General features: G+C 38.9%; 1 protein-coding gene across 3 annotated transcripts in view; it reads right to left on the bottom strand.

Moving 5' to 3' along the window:
* Positions 1 to 22,286, bottom strand: part of Inpp4b (inositol polyphosphate-4-phosphatase type II B) — a 701,452-nt gene that overhangs the window by 180,904 nt on the left and 498,262 nt on the right. For all 3 annotated transcript variants that reach the window (XM_028753430.1, XM_028753429.1, XM_028753432.1), the window contains 2 exons: positions 18,384 to 18,456; positions 4,569 to 4,716 (listed from right to left, as the gene is read on the bottom strand). In XM_028753430.1, coding sequence (XP_028609263.1) covers positions 4,569 to 4,716; positions 18,384 to 18,456 — 221 coding nt within the window. The remainder of the gene's footprint in view (positions 1 to 4,568; positions 4,717 to 18,383; positions 18,457 to 22,286) is intronic.

Genomic DNA, 22,286 nt, shown 5'->3' with positions numbered 1-22,286 from the left:
ATGCTAGGCTTTCTGTCCAACTACTTCCATGTATCTTCTTGCTTTCAGTTTCTACCACTGAGGTGAAGGACACACATCCATGATTTACCTCTTTATATGTGTGCATGGGACCCTAACCTAAGCCCTCAGGTTTATGTGGTAAACACTCTACTAAGTCATTTTTCCAGCCCACGATAATTTAATTGTTTTATTCTATATTAATTTGATGTGCAAATAATATTTTTATATAAAGGTATAATAAAAATAGATGTTTTCATTTAAGCTATTTTCTCAGTTGGACATCCTATATCTTCAAGCAGTTTTCTCAAGAAAGTTTTGTGTGTAGCATTTTATAAGATCCGTCATATTTAAGCATGCTATCTTCATCACCTTCATTCATAAGAAACTTCATAATGTGGCCCTAAATAATAATGGAGGTCACTGACTTCTTCTCTCCAGAAATCACAGAACAGCATTGCACTGGGTCTTTACACCCAATCCTGCAAAACAGTGTAGGGCTATAGCCTGCTTCAGCATATACCTCAAGCAGCAAAACTGTAGACTCTGGAACCTGTGTGTGTTGCTTGCAAACTTTCTCACACACTGTGCTCCCAAAGAATAGTTAACATCATTTAGCTGTTTCCAGCTCTCTGCAATTCCAACACCATTGTTGTGTTCCTATTTGACTTTCCATACCTTTTTCTAGCATCAAGGAAGGGAGTATCACAATCATCCCCCAAGTGGCTAACATGACACTCGGGGTCATGTCTTCTCTACAGGCACTGTGAGTTTAATTTGGCTATTAGATCTTTGCATCTCAGTATTTCCTCCATTATCGGGCTCCTGGCCTTTTTCCCTTTCCATGGTCTTCTCTTGGGGGAGGAAGGTGGTCACTGACTGCTTCCTTGTAAACTTATCTCCTCATATTGTGAAGATGGCTGGTTCACTTTACTATGATTGTTATCCTGTTTCCCTTTTAGTCTTCTGATTTTTTCTTTTTCTTTACAGCATTTTAAAGGTTCATTGTTGAATCTTTGGCAAGTTCAAACACTGGGTGATGTATATAGAAATGGTACAGGAGCAGCAAAACGTTTACAGAGCAGGCCAGAGTCTCACTGTCCTAATGCAGTTTTCAAACATCTATCAGGTTTTGAACAGTTCAGTTCCCTAAGATTGAAATATGATTTCCTACTCTGAAAAATCCTAGTTCCTAGGTCTAGCACAAGCCTTGGGACTACACCCATACTTTCCACCAGCTTTCTGCTCATGTGTGCTATGGAAGGCAAAGATAAAGCAAAAGACAGGGTCAGGAAAGGAGTATGTGTTGAGATTGTAAAGGGAAAATAAAAAGTCAACTGTGGGACAATGGACCACGCCATACTTGGTAGAATAGAGAGTCTGAAACCCCGGTATCCAGGTACCCACCTGAGCCAGTAGGTACCTCTCTGCTCCCTACTAGATTCTGGGCCTGAAACACGCATCCACACTCCCCCCGCCCCCACGTTGGTCACGTAGCCCAAAACAAAGTTCTCCATGCTAATGCGGTATCTAGAAGCCCTGAGGGTTTAATCCAATAAGCCTCCTTTCCCAGACATTCCTTGCTGCAAAAGATATTTAATCTCTGGTCCACCGTCAAAAGTTGGTATGCATCCATTTTCCACGATGAACAGTCAACAAATGATATGGATAAACATGGACTGTTTCGTCCATTTAGAGCTGCTGTGGGGAGCATGGAGAAAGCCTTCGACTACCAAGCAGCTGCCTAAGTCTCCCGCAGAAGACTGCTCCCAGACTGCTCCCAGACAACCACTGGCAAGCTAAAGACAATCCCGCCAATGAGCTAAGCCAGAGCTCCCATTTCCCTGGCCCTGGGTTCCTCATTGCCCTCAGTCAGTTCCTAACTCGTCTTAATCCAGCAGCACATGGATGTCCAGGAGTTTGGAAACACTCTGTCCCAGTATCGTCATGGCCTGTGGACCCTGACACTTCAATTCTCGACTTCTCTTTGCAGTTTTCCACCTGTGACTGGAAGTGTGGGATTCGGGGAACCCCAACTTCAGCCTCCTGGATCTAGTCTGCATTTTCCCACCTCCCGTGTGGTGCTAGGCACTTTGCTGGTAGCTCAGCATCAGGACAGTGGAGACACAGGGTCAACTCAGTCAAACGATTCAAGTTTCGCTTCCCCAGAAGCTGTGCCCAGCACCTCAGTGGCAGAGCTGGATGTGGACTGGCTTTGTACCACACTAACTCAACAGATTTCTTATTCCCTTCCTCGCTGTTGCTTCTGATTTTCTACCAGTGAATACAGCTGTGCAGAGCAGTATTTGGGAAGAGACAGCAGACAGAAAGCAAAGGTTGGAGACAAAGGCAGATAGGAAGAGGAGCAGCTCTTTGACCTAGAGGATGTCTTGAGTAGACTAAGAGAGATATGAGAGAGATATCCCCAAATCGCTCTAAAATAAGTTATACCAAATATGGAACATAGCACAATTATATATTAATATGAGAATAGATTTCCATGTGTTATGAAATACCTTCATTGTGCAGTGTCTGTGCCTTTAGTTATTTTCCTGTGGTTTGGGGACTAAGTTCGATGGAGCCCCTTTGTTGCAGTTTTGGGTTTATGTCTAGTCATTGCCTCTTACATCGGCTCCACTGAGGAAATCTTTGTACTTCCCAGCTGAGTGATGGTTCAGGTCCTGCCTGGTATGTCTGTGCTTTGTGGCTTTCTCCCTTGTACATGTATGTAGCTGGGTCTTCCATAGGCTATGTAGTTTCTTGGCCATGATACAGTTTTTCTTGGCCTGAATCCATCTTGCAAGCTGATTTCTGGGTCCTGGTTTTCTTCATTCACCCACCCTAAATGCCCATGTCTTCTATATTCCTTCAACCACTGTTATTCTAGACCTACACCAGTCTAGTCCAGGACCCTCCCTAAGTTTTCATGAATTTCAGTTTCTGTTAATACTTCTCCTTAGTTAATAAACAGTAGCTGTGTATTGACTCTTAGCTTAACCAATTTTGCCAGTGCAGTACCCACCCTTCTGTGGTGCCATTTCTGGTATAGATCAATTTGGAAACTCTGGGGACTTCAGAGTCTACAAAATGGCGTGATACCATTAGTCATAGGTGTATGGTTATTGGCACAAAGCAGGAATCAAAACACAGGACATTTCATTCTCCATTGTATATTTCAGCAATAATAGAATTATATAACTATGAAACACTGCCAGCTATCTGAGATTTGGGGCCTTAAAGGTGTTTCTTATGATACAGTATTTTGCATTTTTGAAGTCATTACAGGCTCATTTAAAAGGCAGAGAAATGGATTATCTAATTAGTCATGGTTCAGAGATTCTCTTACAAACCAATAAACTCACAAATCCGTCTGTATTATTACAAAAATTGATTTGGTTTCCTTGTTAAAAAAATACTTTCAATTAACATATTTTATCAGTTATCTTAAATGGTTTTTAAATCAACAAGTGTTTAAAAGCCTCGCTAAGTTAGTCTATAGACAAAGCTTCTCTTTTTTAATTCAAATAGGAGCCAAAGAATGAGCAATCTGAAACAGATGAGGTAAAGCCATGGGTCATAGCTTGTAGTACTAGTTCACTACAAAGCTTTACAGAAGAAATGTAACCCAAGATACAAAATAGCATCATATATGAAATTGTGTGTAGTGTGTTGTACTCCTGCATTTGCACACATATAGTGTGTAGATGAACAATGGTCTATACTTGCTGTCTTCTGTAGTCACCCTCTACCTTTTATTCAGAGACAGAATTTCTTTGAGAACCTGGAACTTCACCACTGAGTGAGCTGGGATGACCAGCAAGATCCGTGGATAGTTCTATCTCTGCCTCCTCATTAGCGAGATTACAGTTTGTGCTACTTGGTTTTTTTTCACATGGGCACTGGGCACTACATTGAGGTCTTTCTGCTTTCACATAGAAACACTTAAACTGTCTGCCAAGCTTCATGGTTTTACATTTAAGATTATCTATATTAGAAACAGGAAAAGTAAAAGTAAAGAGGTAATTGAAGTCTATTTTAACTATATCTAGATGGATGACTAGATGGATGGATAGATAGATAGATAGATAGATAGATAGATAGATAGATAGATAGATAGAGATGAGAGAGAGAGAGAGAGAGATAGCGAGTGAGGATGATATTAAAGGTAATATTAAGAGAGGGAGGGAGAGCGCGCTGCAGATCCAGAATGTTAAGATCCTATCAATAGGTTGCATGAGTTGGCAGGCTCTAAGAACTCAAGACTCGTGTGCACTGTATAGTCACTGATTATCTCAATTTGCACCAGACTTATATCAAGTGATCCAGAGCAGGACTCCTGATCACCAGAGTGGTTAGTGAAGGTTTGGATTATCTTGTTATCATATGTGATGAAAAACCCCAGAAAAGTAGATCATTAACAGGTATGTGAAGTATGTGTTATGTACTCAATGTGATCATTTCTCAATTTGCGTATTTCAAAAAACATCACATGCGGTGCATGTTGAATATCTTTAATACAGCACAAAAATAAAAGACATGAGGAAATGTAAGAGATGATTAATTTCTCTTACCTACATAAGTCTTCTTTTATGTGAAGGGAAATCAATTCCTTAGGAATATGAAAAGAAAGGATGCTTTCTGACATCTGCTCACGGATTCGCATCCACTTATTGTCAGATGTGGGGAACCGATATAGTTTACACACAGGATTCCTTAACACTGGGCAAGAAGAGAGAAAAGGCAGTAGTTAAATTATTAGCAAATGAACATCACATGCAACTCAGTCAAGAAAACCATGAATCACAGAAACATTGTGTTTACCCGTTTAATAAATCAAATACTGCTTATCAAAGTCCATTAGCGAATTTGGATTTTTAAGAATTGTATTTGTTTTACATCATAACATCATATTTTAATGTTAGCTTCGGAAAGTCATACCTTTTGTTAAGTTTGATAAGTGGACCTAAAAATTCAATTAATTAATGTAACTATGGTGGTTTTTCACTACCTATTCATTTCTTTGTCTTTAAATGTTTTATGGAACATATACGCCTATAAATACAGATGGAAATACAAGTGCGTACACATAAAGTACATTTTGGAGCACATTGATGAGCCTTCCCTGGTTACTCTTAGCTTCATGTACTTAAATAAGTGGCAATATATGTTACACTAGAAATACTTAAAAATACTTTTTTTTTTTTTTTTGGTTTTTCGAGACAGGGTTTCTCTGTGTAGTCCTGGCTGTCCTGGAACTCACTCTGTAGACCAGGCTGGCCTCGAACTCAGAAATCCGCCTGCCTCTGCCTCCCAAGTGCTGGGATTAAAGGTATGCGCCACCACCACCCTGCTTAAAAATCCTTTCTTAAAAGGCCCTACTGGTAAAAATTTTCATATATCAGAAAGGTTTGTTTCCTTGGTTTAAGATCTATTAAATTCAACGTTGTACATAGTTTAAAATATCAATAAGTCAGTATCACGCTTTCCAGACTTCCAAACCCAGGTATTATCAGAAGCAAATCCTTGACATTGGAAAGGCAAACTGTTTAGAGCAGGTGGTTGGTGTTTGGAGAATATATCATACAACCAGAAGTTCAGGAACAGAGCATAATGGTTAGACATTAACATTATACTTGTTACTTTTTTATGAATTCCAAACTCACAGCACACTCCCCAATCATTCACGTATGGGCAGGACGCTCTTCCAATTTTTGCTGGACAATGATACCATTGTGACATTCATACACTAAAACTTAACGGGCAGGAAAACATCAGATATGACCAGGTAAGTATCTAGAGTGAGTCAACTCCAGCTTAGCAATAAAGCTGGGTAAAACTATTAGTTTATATTGAAGTGAATTTATCAGATTTTAAGCAATTTTGAGCATACTGTACATGGGCCATTTCGCTTTGGCATAACATGGGACAGGTCTTTCAAATCTTTAAAATTCTGTGAGAATACCATATCTTATCTGCTACTTGAGAAAAGAATTTTTTTAAAAGTCTTTCCTTAACATTGAAATGAGAATATTCTTCCCCATCCTCTGCAACCACCTATTCTCAAAGAGAAACTCAGAACGCCATCCTTATGAATATGTATATAACTTATCACAAGCTTTATTCCAAATGTCATTACTTTGTGCGCATGCAATATGTGTTATATGTGTATGTGTGTGCAATGAGTACACCTGTACATATGCTCTCAGAATCCAGAAGAGGACATCAGACATCCTATTCTATTGATCACTGCCTTATTTGATGGAAACAGTGTCTCTTACTGAACCTCACAATAAGTTAGGAGGGAGTGAGCCCCCAGCATTCTATTTCTCCTCCTACTTCCCAGAACTGGCCATGCAGAGACATGGCTATATCTGGCCTTGTATTTAAATGCTGGGGTCTGAACTTAGTTTCTCAAGCTTGGACAGTGAGTAGTATTCTTATCCATTGACAGAGCCCTGCATTCTCCAAATATCTCATTTTCAAATCGACAAAATAATGTCTTCTAAAAATACTACTATACCCAGGCCAAGAATTAGACAGAAAATCCATTTTCTACCAAAACTGACAAAGTCATGAAGCAGCAGCGTCTTTCCAGCAGAATGAGAAAATAACTTAAAATCTAGAAATGTATCCTCAAAGAGAATATCATTGGGATATTTTCATTATTATTTTAAGTTTTGTCAATTTGATTATATTACAAATACTCATAGTTTACTATATTTTTATCTGAAAGAAGAATGCGAGAACTTATAGCCAGAAACTACATGATCTCATTCATTATTGAAGTAAGAGTGTTTCAGAGATTAAAAAAAAAAATTCTAACACTTCTATCAGCTTATGTCTAAGACTTAGGAAAGAAAAAAGAACATGTACTAAATTCAATACCACTCGGGTTTAATTTCACCTGGCAAGATCTTATAAGTTCTTATATACAAACTGAGTTTAGAAATGTGATGTATCTTCTTCTTTCTGGTAAAACAAAACCTTGGTATCTGAATGTCTAAAATATTTCCTAGTAATGTATGAAAATGTTAATCACTTGGTTATTATGCAAGCACTTCATGTGCTTCAAACTCCCCTCTCAGAATTATGAAGCTGCCTCGCAAACCCATAGGCCCCTTGGATATTTCTTGCCCTTTAAAGATCAGTAATTATTTTTTTCATAAAGTTTAGATTTTGAGTTCTGTCAGAAAACATGAAGCAAAGTTCTCCACTGTCTCTGCTGAGCCCCAAACAAGTCCTTCATCTTTTGAACTTTCTTTATTTGAGTTTTTTTCATTTCAATGTTCATCATGTTTTCTAAATATAAACCTATGCTGAAAAAATTTTAAGCAGAAAACAAGGACATTTTGATTACTGAGAAGTAGAGAAAATCTCTGATCATTGTGCACACACTATCCACAGAGTTAACAGAGCTGCAGATGGTTTTGCAGGGACCCTGTAACAACAACAACAACAACAAAATATGCATGCACACACACACACACAAACATGCACATATACACACATGTACATAAAGATACACATACACCACACACACAAACATATGCAGACATATATACACACAACACAAGCAAATAAATATACATCAAACACAAACATATATACAACTCATACTTGTGATACACACACAAACATATACACATAACAAAACCACACACATTTATAGAAAGACATATATACAAACACATATACAACATACACATGCACAAACATACATAACACACACATACATATACACACACCACACATACATATAAATGCATCCCACACTCATATATATGAACACACACACAAACACACATATAATATACGCATACACACAATTATATGTACAAGCACACAGAAAACACACATTCACACAAACACATAGAAAACACAAATGTGCACACAAGTACATGTAACACATATGCAAACTCACACTATGCACACAGCATACATATACACAAACATACGTAGAATATACTCATACACACACACACACACACAATTCTGGCAAGTCACTAATGAAAGAAAATGGCTCCATGAATGTCTCCTATCTAATTTTTATAGCTGGCTGCTGAAATTTGAGACTCAGGTTTCCCAAAGCAAAATCAAACTATATATTTGCCAATCTCAGAACACTGATGTAATGTGTTAAGTTTTACATCTGGAATGTCTTTCAAAGTCTCCCTTAAAGACTAGGTTGCCAGCCTGTGGTTCTGTGGAAAGATGGCAAAATCACTGATGGTACCTCCTAAAAACTCTTAGTCACACGTCCCCTGATTCTCTGCTTTCTGACTACAAGGAGTTGAGCCACTTTGCTCCATCATACACTTCTCACTATAATCTGTCTTCCCACAGGCCCAATAATATTGAAGCCAGTTGATTATGTCAAAATAAAGTTCAGTTGCTCAGGTATTTTGTCACAGGGACAAGATCCTCTTTGCAATTCAACTTAATGCAACAGCTTTCCTTTATATTACATCTCAGGCAAGGATACCTTCTATCTATCATAGAATACCACACAACAGATCATGAGTTTGAGCCTAGCCCTGTAGAAACTTGATGTGTTATTTAGGGGGATACCCAGGGGTTCTCCACCCTCTCAGAGGAGAAAGGGAGGGGATGGAAGAGGAACTGTGTGAGGTGGAACTGGTAGTGGGGCATTGATCAGGGTGTAAAGTAAATAAACAAATTATTTAATAGAGAAATTAGAGATAGATAGATAGATAGATAGATAGATAGATAGATAGATAGATGATAAATAGAAAGATAGATAGGACCTGATTTTTAACCATCATGATCACATTCTATGCAATCAAAACAAAGCAAAATACTGAACTGAGTTGTTTGCTGTGTTGATGATGGCAGTCTTCATATCCTCACATAAAAAAAAGCAAGGTGATAGTTGCATCAGACATAGTGGATCCTAACGCTGAGTGTGTCTACCAACTCTTTTTCCATCCATCCTACAAGCACTAACTTGTAAATGAAAGCATGACTATGACCTTGAACTGCAAGTTCCCATTATGCCTTTTGTTTATGCTTTTTTTGACTGTGCAACAGGTTTACACCCTTAATAAAAGTGCATGATATGTAAGCCCCTCAAGGCTTTTGAGTGGCTACAGCTCTCTCCTGCGGACCTCCAACCACCAGGTTCCACTCACAGAACACTCTAACTGCTCTAATGGCTGGACCCAGCCCCTGCTTCACAAAGTAAAAAGCCTCAAGCTCTGAACTTAAAATTCCGTCAATCCCTTCAGTCTCTGGACTCATTCCAAGCTCGGGACTTGAAACCCCAACAATATCCACCCTGAAAGTCTCCAACTTAGAAAGCTCTGCCCCACCTCCAACCCCAAGAAACCCTATATAAACCCTGTGTTTTGCTTAGCTCTCTGCTGCTGCTTGCCCAAGCATAGGTAGCCATCCTCCTGGAATTTTCCTTCTGATAAATTTCTTGTGTAAGATTGTTATTTGGTATGACTTTGAGATGTTTTCCTTGGTTCCAGACTGCCAGGAGACCTTTTCCTTCAGAGGTGTAACACTGTGGAAACCTCTCCCTGCATAAACACCTGAGCCCTGAAGCAAGGCTATAACACTTGGAGTGGGGAAACCGGTCCCCACACCCTGGAGCAGAGCTGTGACACTTCCATTGTGTAAGCTGTAACACTAATGCAACACCTAATATGAGACATATTTCTGTAGTGGTTTTGGCCTAAAGCTGCTTGTAGTCTAATGTTAATTTGGTACCGAAATCCACTCTGCACATACCTTCTGGGAACCTACTCCCAGTTGGTTCTAATTGGTAAATTAAAATGCCTACAGCCTATTGGAGGAAGGGCAGACAGAGGTGGGTTTTTGGAATTTCCCTGGGTTTGGAACTGGGAAAGAGGAGGAGGAAGAGGGAGATCTGCCATGCCATGAATGTGTGGAGAAGAAGAGACACCATGCCTGAGAACAGTGCAGAACAGAGAGGCATGGCTGCCTTGTGAAGGAGTAGAGAGAATGTGACCCAGGGTATAGCCCAGTTGTGCAGCTCTCTGGGTCCAGAGCAGCCAAGATAAAACACAGAATTTAGTAAATAGTAACTCGGGATTAACCACGTGAAGATTGGACAGTGACCCTGCTTTTGAGCTGTATAAGGCTTATTAAAAGTAAAGGCTGTTTGTGTGTGTCTTTCATTAGGGAACACAAACCATCGGGGCGGGTAGCAAACCCTGTGCTTAGGATTATTTAAAAAATTATGTGTGTATGTGCTTGTTGGTCTTCATATGCATGCTGTAGATACAGGTACCTGTGGAGGCTGGAAAACGTGTTGGCTACCCTGGAACTGTAGCTATGAGCAGTTGTGAGATGCCTGATGAGAATCAAACTCAGTTCCTCTTCAAGAGCAGTAAGTACTCTAAACTGCTGAGCTATCGTTCCCCTCCTGCATGAGTCATTTTTTAAGGCTGCCTTATATATGTGCTCATTTCCATGTTTGTTATGCATTTTACAAAGCAAAGGTTTAAAATGCCATATGACAGATTCCACAGGAAGAAAAGCTCTTGAGTTGTTTTGCATTAAGCCATGTTTTTGTTTGTTTGTTTGTTTTTGTTTTTGATAACTTAATGAGTGGAATTCTAAACAGGTCTAGATCTCAATTGATATATTACTCCCTTGAGGTCCAGCCTCAGACAAACACAAGAACAGAGAGTAAACTGAAGATTTCTGTCATATTAGCATGTCTATTCAAATGTCTATACCATTTCTCCCAGACTCTGTAACAGGCGTGTGCTAAAAGGTGGCATGCCACCTGCTTTTCCTGGGATTCATTAATTATGAAAGCCAGACTTTGACAGTTTTGAGTAATTCAAAGTAAAGATGCCAAGGAAATGTTCAATAAAACCAAGACAGATAACATTAAAAAAAAAAAAACTGTTCTGGCAACCTGGGGCAAAAAGACAAATCAGAATAATCAGAAATGCTTTCCTCATATCTATTTCTGAAAATGAAGAAGGATGAGGGGTTATGGGTGGGATATCTGGATTGTAATGTATGACCCAGGGTCCAAAGGATTGCCAGAAAGCACTATTATTTCATCATGTTCTCTTCATATATTTCTCCAGGGGAAGCACATCTGTGCTCATCTTGATTCCCCTCCTGCATCTCAAGAGCAGGGTAAGATGATTTACCTAAATAGGATCTGAATTCACTGGTTTTGGGTCTTCCAAAATGAATACATTAATGTTCTGTGGAAACTTCCTGGGAATCCATTCATTCCATACTCTCAATTATACAGTTGTTTAATGGCTTTGTGTTTTCAGCTGATTGTACAGATCCTGACTCCTCTGTAAATGGTGTTCTGTATTCTTGTAATTCAGTTAGATACCAAGGGGAACTCAAAATTATCTTAGATTTATATACATCTGAAATGTAACTGAGCTCTTATTAAGATTGGATAAGAATTGAACAATCTAAACAAAATAACAGAAACACTGACAAGAAGGGAAAGTAAGAAAAAATGAGAATAGAGAAAGAGGAACAGAGAGTGAGAGAGACACCTTTTTTGGGGGGACACCACAAGAACATGGCCCACAGCATCAACTAAGCAGGGCTCATGGGGGCTCACAGAGACTGACACAGCAGTCATAGAGCCTGTATGGTTCTGACCTAGGTCCTCTGTATATATGATATGGTTGGGTAGTTTGGTGTTCTCATGGAACTCCTAGTAGTGAGAATGGAGGCTATCTCTTATTCTTTTGCCTGCTTTCAGGATGCTTTTCCCCTTACTGAATTGCTCTGACCAGCACCTAGTCTTATTGTAATTTGTTGTGTCATGTTTGGTTGATATCCCTGGAAGGCCTGTTCTTTTCTGAAGGAAAATGGAAGAGTGGACCTGGGGCAGAGGGGAGGGGGATCAGGAGAAACTTGGAGGAGCTGAAGGAGGGAAAAGTGCCATCAGGGAGAAGAAAATAGAAAAACAATACAACATTGTAATATCAATTTAACAAAAGGAAATATATGTGATATACATTCTTCAAAGATTAAGTCCATATAACTGGAGATGGATCAAGGATTAAGAGTAATTACCCATACTGTACTGCTCACACCTGCTTACAACTCCAAGTCCAGGGATGCCAATGTTTCTGTTTTTTGCAGTCACCTGCACCAAATACATATATCCATACACAGATATATGCACATGAATATATTTTTAAACTTAATGACAAAACTAAATTCTCGAGGAATCTATAGTGACATTTCTCTAGATACACTATGGTATCTAAATCGTGTTGCCATCATTGGTTCTAAGCTGAGTTTGATGACATTGCTTTGCTCATCAAGGACTCTTCATTTTCCACTTGTTGATTCAGGGCCAAGATAAATAGAAAACTATAACAGACACCAGTATAAAGAATAAAAATAAACGACTCTATGGATAACACTTGGTGAGTGAAGTCTACAGAATTTGGATTTAGACCTTATGTGGTCAGAAAGGATATATTTCAGCTCTGTCCATTCTGTGAAGGTCAAGGCAGGATGCAACTAGAAAAACTCAAAGGGACTTTACATTTTATGTAGAGAAAAATAGTTACTTATTAGTATGCTTCTGTTCAAGACATTTGTCTGTCTCAAATGATATGTCTACCCCGTTTTCTACTAGTTTTAGTTAGCATTCCTATAAAATCAACTGAATTAACTTTTTCTCCAGGAAGTCTTCCTCAGTGTCTATGTCTTCCTTTCAACAGGCTAATTTGTACTACACGTGCCCCATGGTGGTTAGTATACAACTGTGCTGTCTGGTTAGATGTTATAAATGTCTTTTAATGGTCCTTGTGTAAAATAAGTGACCCTTAGGTAGTACTAATAAGAGATAATAGAAAATTTAAGAAATGAGACCTCATTGAAGATCCTTTGATCATTGAAGACTGTAGACATTGGCTCCAAAGGAAATAGGAAACTCTAGTTTCTGGTATCTTTTCCTTCTCCTGATCCTTCTTGACTCACAGTAAGCCATTTTCTCCATAATGTGTTCCCACCATGGATGAATCAAGTCAGAGACCCAGTACAAATGACATTACTTGGTCTTAGACTACAATCTCCAAATCTATAAGTCAAAGTTACCTTTTTCTTTATAATTCATTGTTTCATGGACTTGATCACAGTACTGGGAATTTTATAATCCGCTGCATGATAGCATGGGATGGGAGCCACCTCTGCAGGCTAGGGAGGAGTGGGCAGGTTGTTGGTTTCCTCCCTGTATCTGCTCCAGTACTTAAGGTACCTTCCATAGAAATGCAACTCACATGTTCTCAGCATCACTTTCCTCATGAAGCAAGAAGAGACAGCACTAACCATTGTATGGTCTGAGATGTGAAGGCAAGAAAAACAGGACAAAACCAAAAGCCTTGCTTATTAAAGCAGATAGTCTCAGAATGATAGGAAGATTAGCCATGGATGAGAGCATTCTGCATATCTTTACACAAAATTCTTCTACTCAGACAACATCATCTCCCTTCCTTGATTATCTAACTTTATCTGAGGCAGACAAGAGAGGAGATAAACAGAGCACAGAGTTGAAGCATTTTAAGGCATCCACAAGATACTACCAATGATCATCTGAAATTCATGCTTCTCGTGAAGCTGATTAACAACATAAATATATCAGCACACCTTAAATGGAAATAGTTAGGGAGTCCTGGAATGCGAGGTGCATTCATTGCATTAGATTATTAAAACAGCAAAGGACAAAGGCACCTGGCAAGTGACAAGAAGAAAACTTGAAACTAGAAAGGGGAACTTTGAGGCCCAGTGAGAAGTGAGTGGGCAAGAAGGGCACTGAGAATGAATATGAGCAAAGTACAAGATTAGAGTGTGAGTGAATGCTGTAGTGAAAAACCATTATTTTATAAGTAATTAAAATAAAAGGAATAAAGAACAGTGTTTTAAGTCAAAATAGCCCCAAGCATTACAATTAAAGAGTAATAATTACTCAGATAGCTCATCTCAACTAGTATATATAAAAAAAAAAAAACACTGACATAAAATGGTGTCATCTCATAGTTGACATGGTAACAGTTTTAGTTCTGCATGAAAACAATAAAAAGAAGAAAATGGATTTTTGATTGGAATTCATAAGCACTCAGAATGAACAAGGTAAATATGTTTACAGCCATGAAGTATCCTGAATTATGGATAGGGTGCTAGTGAGTAGAATACTACCCTAATGTTTAGCTTAGTTCTTTGGTTCTGTGCAGTACAATTACATCCTAAAGAAACATATAAAATTGAAACATGCTGAATGTGGATATGGGTGAGTAGGGGCAGAGGCAAAAGGATTTTGAGTCCTGGGATAGCCTGGGTTACAGAGCAAGGCATTTTCTCAACACACACACACACACACACACACACACACACACACATTTCATAGTGACTTTTAAAGAAAATTAATTACATTATTCAAAACTTAAATGCAATTATCTGATATCTGAAGCATAAAATCTAGTAAGAATATGGGCCAAGGTGTCATCAATTTTCTATTGTATTCTGGGCCTGGAGCATCTCATGTATTTGAAAGTAAGGAATGCATTGCTGATTCAAGTGCACTCTACTTACTCTCAGGACATCTAAGCTTCTTGCTGCTCAAGGCATCTTCTGTTTCCATGAGCATCATCACTGTCTAACGGCCATCCTCATCATAAGAAAGCTAGTCGTGGGTGCCTTGTGTTTTTGTCAGGGTATCATTGAGGGGAAATATAGATACCATGATTCCAATTGCAAGTCACTCCATTTTTGGAGCTTGGAGTTCATTTCCAAGGAAGCTGAAATAATGACAGTCTCTCTTTCTCCCTCCTCTCCTCTCCTCCCCTGGTTTGGGATCATCTTTAAATAAAAGACCATATGGAAGAACTGGCTGTTTTATCTGGTTTTCTTGAAATCTCAAAGGTGTGTATTCACTAGGACTGAAAGTATATTTAAAGACTAAATTCTACTTTACTAATAAGTGATTGGTTCAGTGCTACAGGATGGAAGATTGTTATTATGTCCACAGAAAGAATTATTATTAAACAATGTGAAATTAAATTTGCAGCCTTTAAGGGTCCCATGTGTGTTAATGCATACAATAAATTTTAAAATGAAAAGACAGAAAAAGTTCATCTGTAGTAGCTGGTGATCTACAACATCCGCAAAGAAGTGGAAATGGTTTAATTCTATTTTGTGAAGAAAGAAGTGGATATATTGGGCCTACTTTGAATAAAGGTGTGGTTTAGTTCTGAATCAAGACTAATAAGTTCCCTAAAGAGAAAGATAGCCTATGTACATTCTTGAGTGACAGTGGACATCCCTTATATCTGTGTATATTCAAATTACACTCCTAGGAATCACCACTGTGTGATACCTAAGCCCTCTCAGAATAAGAAAGGGCAGTCAGTGTATATCTTAATATACAAAACAATGTAATCTTTAAAGAAAAAGGGCTAATTACATGACTCAAGAGATAGGGATGTATGCAAGGAAGGTGCTATACCAAAACTAACGTTTGTTGACAGCCAGAAACTCATCATAGGGTCATTAGCCAGTCTGATTTAACATCTGAAAAGAAACACTCAGCCAATGAAGTACTCTTTAGAAATGTATGTATGTGTATATGTGGTAATTAATAAGTATAGAGGGAATTGTCCTCTCACAAAAATTTAAAATTATATGAATGCAAATGAGAATTTCTGAAACATATAGTTACAAAGGACTAAGGATTTTATTTACACATGAATTGCATTAAATGAACATGCCTACGGCATGTTTCAAAAAAAGATGGAGAATTTTCAAAAGCAAAATTGGGTTACAGTCAATTCAAACCTTTAAGAGTCAAAAAGAATTCAGGTCTGGGGATATGTCTCAATGGTTAAGATGTTCACTATCCAGGCTTGTGGACTGGATTTGAATCCTTGGCTCCCATGTAAAACACTGAGTGTGGTTGAATGCACCTATAGCCCCAGTTCTGGGGAAAAGCTGGCAGGGTCAAGACAGGACTGTCCGTTCTAGGTGTCTGATGGCAGCTAGTCTAGATGGAACAGGGAACTCTAGGTTCAGTGGGAAACCTCATTTCTAAAGAAAAATGACGTAGAAAGAAATAAAGGAAGATATGCATAGCCCACCTTGGGCTTGGAAACATGCATGCACAGGTGGACACACCTGCCCAGACATGAACACACAAGCATATACTGCACTTGCACACACACACAAAAGAAAACAGGATCCCAAGTTTGTTTGAGGGTGGCAGGATTTGGTCATTGACATGCAGAGAGGCTGAAAAGCCAGATGAGGACACCTTGCTGTTTAGCAAACCTACTCTTTGACACCAGTTCTGGGAGCCTAGACTTTGACTATGGTCTTAATTTAGTTTAACAATACAGCAGTGCTCTTAATTTAACAAGGCAAGAATCTTTCAGCACCACAAAAACCTGTCTGCTCTTGAGAGAAAGAGCGGCAGGGGACTCACTTTTGTTATGTAATTTAACAGGAATACACAACCCAGGGACTCTGTAAGACACCTGTGGAGGTTTGAGTAGGAATGGCCCTCATAGGTGAGTATTTGAATGCTTGGCCTATAGGGATTGGCACTATTAAGAGGTGTGGCCTCATTGGAGTAGGTGTGGCCTTGTTGGAGGATGGGTGCTACTGTGCAGACAGGCTTTGAGGTCTTATATATGCTCAAGCTATGCCCATTGTGACACACAGTCCCTCCTTGCTGCCTGCTGAACAAGATGTAAGTCTCTCAGCTACCTCTCTAGCACCATGTCTGCCTGCAAGCTGTCATGTTTCCCACTACGACAATAACGAACTGAACCTCTGAAACTTTAAGCCAGCCCCAATTAAATGTTTTCCTTAATAAGAGTTGCCTTGGTTATAGTGTCTCTTCACAGATAACACCTAGTCATACTTTTGTGTGCTCCAAGTTAATTGCTCCTACGCCCCATTCCCCAATATAAAAGAAATTTAACTTTCTTGTTACCACTTTGCTTAAAATAAATAAAAATAAAGAGATACAGTAGGTAGGTTGAATGAGAAAGGTTATCCATAGGCTAAAGTATCAGAACACTCGGTCCTCATTTTTTAGTTGCATTTGTGTTAGTTATGGACCTTTGGGGAAGTAAACCCTTGCTGGAGGACATACATGGCTAAGAGTTGAATTTGAGAGTTTAGAGACTGATGGCATTTCCAGTTCACTAAGCTTCCCATTTGGGTTGAAGATGTGATCTTTTAGCTTCCTTTGCCAACCAGAGAGGATTACTGCCGTGCAACCCCACTACAATCATGATGGACTCTTCCTTCTCTGGAACTGTGAGCCCAAACGAAATTTTTCTTAAGTTGCTTCTGATTATGATATTTTACCACAGCAATGAAAAGGAACCAACATGTTTCCAACTTTATTGTCTAAATTATATAATTCTAAAATCAAATTATAGCAGCGCCTCACATCTTGCTGTGGTTTCTCCTGTTTTGTTCTCTCATCCAGCTAAAGTGCTTGCAGAGCTGTAAGCTCCACCCTGAGCTTTCTCTGCTCCCTTCAGATCCCCAGATTCCCAATACATACTTTCAACTTTGCATCATCATAAACAAGCTAGGAAAGGGAGAAGACCTTTATGTAAATGGCTTTTGCATCTTACAATAGTAAGTGAATTTCCTGAATTGTGAATAACACCTCTAGAGATATAAATGGAAGACAGTAGATATGGCATTCTCTCGTACTCAGTAAGGACTCCATAACTCACTCCAAACTGCCAGGTTCCATAGAATATATTAAGGCAAAGCCCAGAGAAGAATGCCAATAGCTCCCTTCTTCTAAAGATTAAAATTCCCACAGGGGGATTCAACAGATTCATGCCAAAGCTGTTGAGTTTAGATAGATAAATATATAGAAGGAAAGACAGTGGGGCACAAAGGTCAAAGTCATGAGTGTCTTGTTAGTTAGTTAGTTAGTTAGTTAGGCAGGTTTTTTTTTTTTTATCTGCACAATGAACTTATTATTTAAGATCTAGTATTTAGTTTGGGTTTTTAAAATTTGAAAACTCCAGCATTTAGGACACTAACTGAATTGGCCTCACTTTCCCTAATATAAGGTAACTAAAAGGAAACTGTTGATGCATTTTACCTTCTGCACATCCCTTGAGGTTACCTGGATTAAGATATTTAAAACTATATTTCGAACTGAATGTGAGGTCACTCTCAAACCTGTGTCCTCTATGAAAAGACAAAAATTATAATCCATTATGTTCAGCTCCCTCAAGTATGGAGCAAACTAAATACTCAGAAATGTGTTTGAGAAAATACTGCCCAAGTTCAATATCATAGATTTCATAACAAATTAAAATCTATCTTCATCTAGCATTAACACAAGTATCCAAGACTGACTTACATACCTGCATTCATAAAAGGTAAGTTTTCCTTCCCACTCAGACTTTCTGGTGCTGTGGATTCACACACTAGTGCACACTGGAACATAACAGAAAAAAATTAATCTTACTTTAACATAGTAAAATGAGAGATGAAATTATTTACTTTTGTTTCCAGCAACATAAGGCTACATTTGGTTTCAAAATTTTATACAAATATTTTGTTTAAAACTGTTTCTAGCTTCATCTTGACTGTATTGCATACTTAAATCACGACTATTTACTCATGTTTATATGTGGTACATTTGGACTAATTACAAGGTACATGTTAGATCTAGTTAAAGGGCACTCACAGAATAACTAAAAAGAGGGACATGATTATTCCTCAAGAACAAAAATAAACTTTACATTCTTAAGGAAAGTTAGCCATGCTAAGCAGTCAAATATTTTTATTCCTTTCACATTGTTGAGTTTCAGCATATCATTATCTAGATTTTAAGTAAAGGAAACATTAAATAAAACAAAAGTATATTGAATAGTAACATTTATGGGACAAGCAGATATTCTTTGTCTCTAGTAAAACAATGCAACCCTTGCTCATTTTAAATAATGAAGATAATTATAAAATAATTATAAATAAAAATATAAAGTATAACCTCTGATGTTAGTATTCTGTCTAAACTCCACCTCCACAGTTACCTGGCACCGGCCAGGTATGCTCCTCCCCACAGTTACCTGGCAACAGGCAGGTAGACCTGCCCACAATAAAAGGGGCTGCTTGCCCCCTCCTCTCTCTCTTGCTCGATTGAACCATACCTGCAGGTTGCCGTCTCCCCTCCCCCCTTCCCTTCCCCCTCTCTCCACGTTGTCATGGCCGGCCTCCACTTCTCTACTCATCTCTCTCTCCTCTCGCTCTCCCACTCTCTTAATAAACTCTCCCTCGTGTAACCATCTGGTCTGCTGTGATCTGTTACAAACTGCTCGTGAAAAACCTTTCACCTGACACTATTAATGGTATTCTGCTATGCTTTCAGATGGGAATCTAGCATAACTATCTTCTGAGAGGCTTCATCCAGCAGCTGATATAAAAAAGATACAGAAACTCAAAGCCAAACAAGGCAGAGCTCGGGGAGTCTTGTGGAAGAAGCCTGGGTAAGGATTTAGGAAGCTAACAGGAGGGATCAAGGACACCAGAAGAAGACCTACAGAGTAGAGGATCCTGGGCCCATGGTGACTCACAGAGACTGCACCACTAACCAAAGAGCATGCAGGGGCTGGACCTAGGGCCCCTAACACAGATGTAGCAGATGAGCAGCTTGGTCTTCATGTGGGTCTCCTAACAATTTGTGTGTGTGTGTGTGTGTGTGTGTGTGTGTGTGTGTGTGTGTGTGTAGGGGATACTGTCTTGGCCCCTGTTGTCTGCCTTTGAATCCCTTCCCCTAGTTGGGCTGCCTTGTCTGGCCTCACTGGGAGAGGATGTACTTAGTCCTGCTGATTGGTGTACCAGGGTGAGTTGGTACCCATGGGGAGTCTCCCCTTCTCCGAGGAAAAGGGGATAGAGGAATATGGGAGGAGTATGAGGGCGGGGTTGGGAAGAAAGGGAATGCAATCAGGTTGTAGAGTGAATAAATAAGATTTGAAAATTATTATAAATAAAAACATAAAAATAATAAAAAGGCACATTTTAAATAACCTGATGTGCAGAGTCAGTGACTGAGTCTGTAATATATGAGGCTAAGAATTCTCTGGAGAGAAGAAAAGGACATAGAAGAGGAAAGTGACATGACCCCGGTGGTTCATCCATAGCAGGAGACAATTCTCCAAACAATCTCCCTCACATCCTCCTATGAAGCTGTACTGGATAGAAGAAACAAGATTCTTCTGGCCCCAAGGGGTTGGTGAGAGACTAATGCTTCTTCGTCTCTAACCCAAGAGAAGAGGAAGTAGGGAGAATGTTCACAGCAAGTATACCAGACACTAATAGTTTAATATAAACAAAATAAAGCAAATAAAAGGCCTAGAATGTTCTTCAGCTGAAAGAGTTTAAGGGAAGTTGTTATTTGTCTGTAGGTCCCATCAGACTCTGCAGGAAAGAGGCTACAGCCTCAGATCACTGTCCTCAGGGGGTTGACCCAGAATTCCTTGGACTATTTCCTGTCTGCTCAGACATGCATCTCTTTACCCTCATTTCCACCCCTCTTCCTTTCCCCAGAGTCTGGTTTTTCTAGAAGCTCAGCCATGGAACACTGAATAATATCGGAATACACAATCCTTAAATGTTTTGAAGAGGAAGGCAACAATTCAGTCTTTGTTAACACCAAATCCAGCCTTGATTGTGACATTCATTTACATTATTCAATTCATTTGTTGGAGAGAAAAGTATACTTTTGCAGTTATCCTATTGAGTTTTCTTTACAGAATAGTCACTATGAGTTTAATGCCTTTTCTGTGATTTTTTCTGACCAACTAGCGGTTACATGTGGTCCTCCTTAATGCACAACTAGAGTGAAGATGAACATACTTTAAAAATCTTGAAGTCACTGAACACTCATGCAGTGAGCCTACTTAAGGCCATCTCTCCTGTTTCCAATATGTGCTCAACCCATTTCCATTTGTACAAAGTTGTAAACTCACTTACAAACACAGTTATCACCATGTCAGTGTGTCATGTTGATTTGCTAGAGACAGATCTAACTATCTCAGACTGGCATACAAACGCTTTTGCAGTGTGTGTTTGACAGCTGTCCATGAAATAATTAGATACTGTCTTTTAACACTGTCTTGTGACAGGAAGAACGTTGTCAACAGAATGTGGCAAGACAATTTACATGAAAACTTTTAAACAAAATACAGAATTCATAGAGATCGGGGCTGTACTTCCAAGATACTTCTTTCCTCCACTGCTCCTCCACTGCTGGCTCCTAGTCATCAAAGACTACACATGATTCCGAACAGAAGGTCCTCCTCTGTGATAGAGAAGCCACTAAAATGTGAACTTCTCACTCCTCATCTCTCATCCAAACGGCAAAGCAGATGGTATAATATCAACTTAATAGCATTCTCCTTTTCAAATGACTATCCACTGCTTTCTGGAGATTTAGATCTATGATACAAAACCAGACTCCACACAACTAATTAATTCAACTAATATCCCTCACCAGAAAGCAAGCTAAAAAATTGACTAGCATATCGATTTTAAGCTCATACACCCTAGAATCATAACAAAGTAAGTTTCTGCTTTCTAAGTCACCTAGAACAGAAACTGCAGCAAAGTAAACTTAAGTTTTTAAGTCAACCTGTGTCTACTCCACACCCTCAGTGCTGGGGTTATTCACAGCCATGTTCAGCATTCTAGTGGGTGCTGGGATTCAAGTGCTTGTTTGGCTAGTGCTATTTCAACTAAGCAATCTCGCCAACCTTTCAAAATCCTGTAGATTATGAAGAGGAGTATTATTTCAGTAGTACCTCCTAGATTGGTTAATTTCTTTTATCAGTTGTCAGCCACATACAATTTGGATTAACACTAGTGGCAGACTGTGTCCCATCCTTCATAACGATTTTGAATAGAAAGATCTATGGAAAGATTTATACTTGCGCCATTCTAAGAACTTGTTGAGAATCACTGAAATAAAAATTTTTTCGTGTATATTATATTTCATATAAATACTGTATATCTTAGATCTTAATATATGTTCTTTACTTAATCATAAATATTCTTAGGGATTGGTACAAGAGTGTAAGTCATTTTATAAAGAGAAAAAATTTCATCTGTTATGAATCCACATTGCTGGCTCAGAAAAATTATGTGAGGTAAAGCGAGGCATATTGTGGGTAAGAAGCTCCACATTGCTGAAAAGAATGTCTCTCAGGTTATAGAGCTTCATCTTACTGATGGCCTAGAGCCATGAGCAGGGGAACTCTGAGTAGAGT

The sequence above is a fragment of the Grammomys surdaster genome, unplaced genomic scaffold (genome assembly GCF_004785775.1).
Source record: "Grammomys surdaster isolate TR1022 unplaced genomic scaffold, NIH_TR_1.0 125947, whole genome shotgun sequence".
Classification (NCBI taxonomy): domain Eukaryota; kingdom Metazoa; phylum Chordata; class Mammalia; order Rodentia; family Muridae; genus Grammomys; species Grammomys surdaster.
Note: the sequence above shows the minus strand (reverse complement) of the source record. Positions and strands in the feature narration are given on the sequence as shown.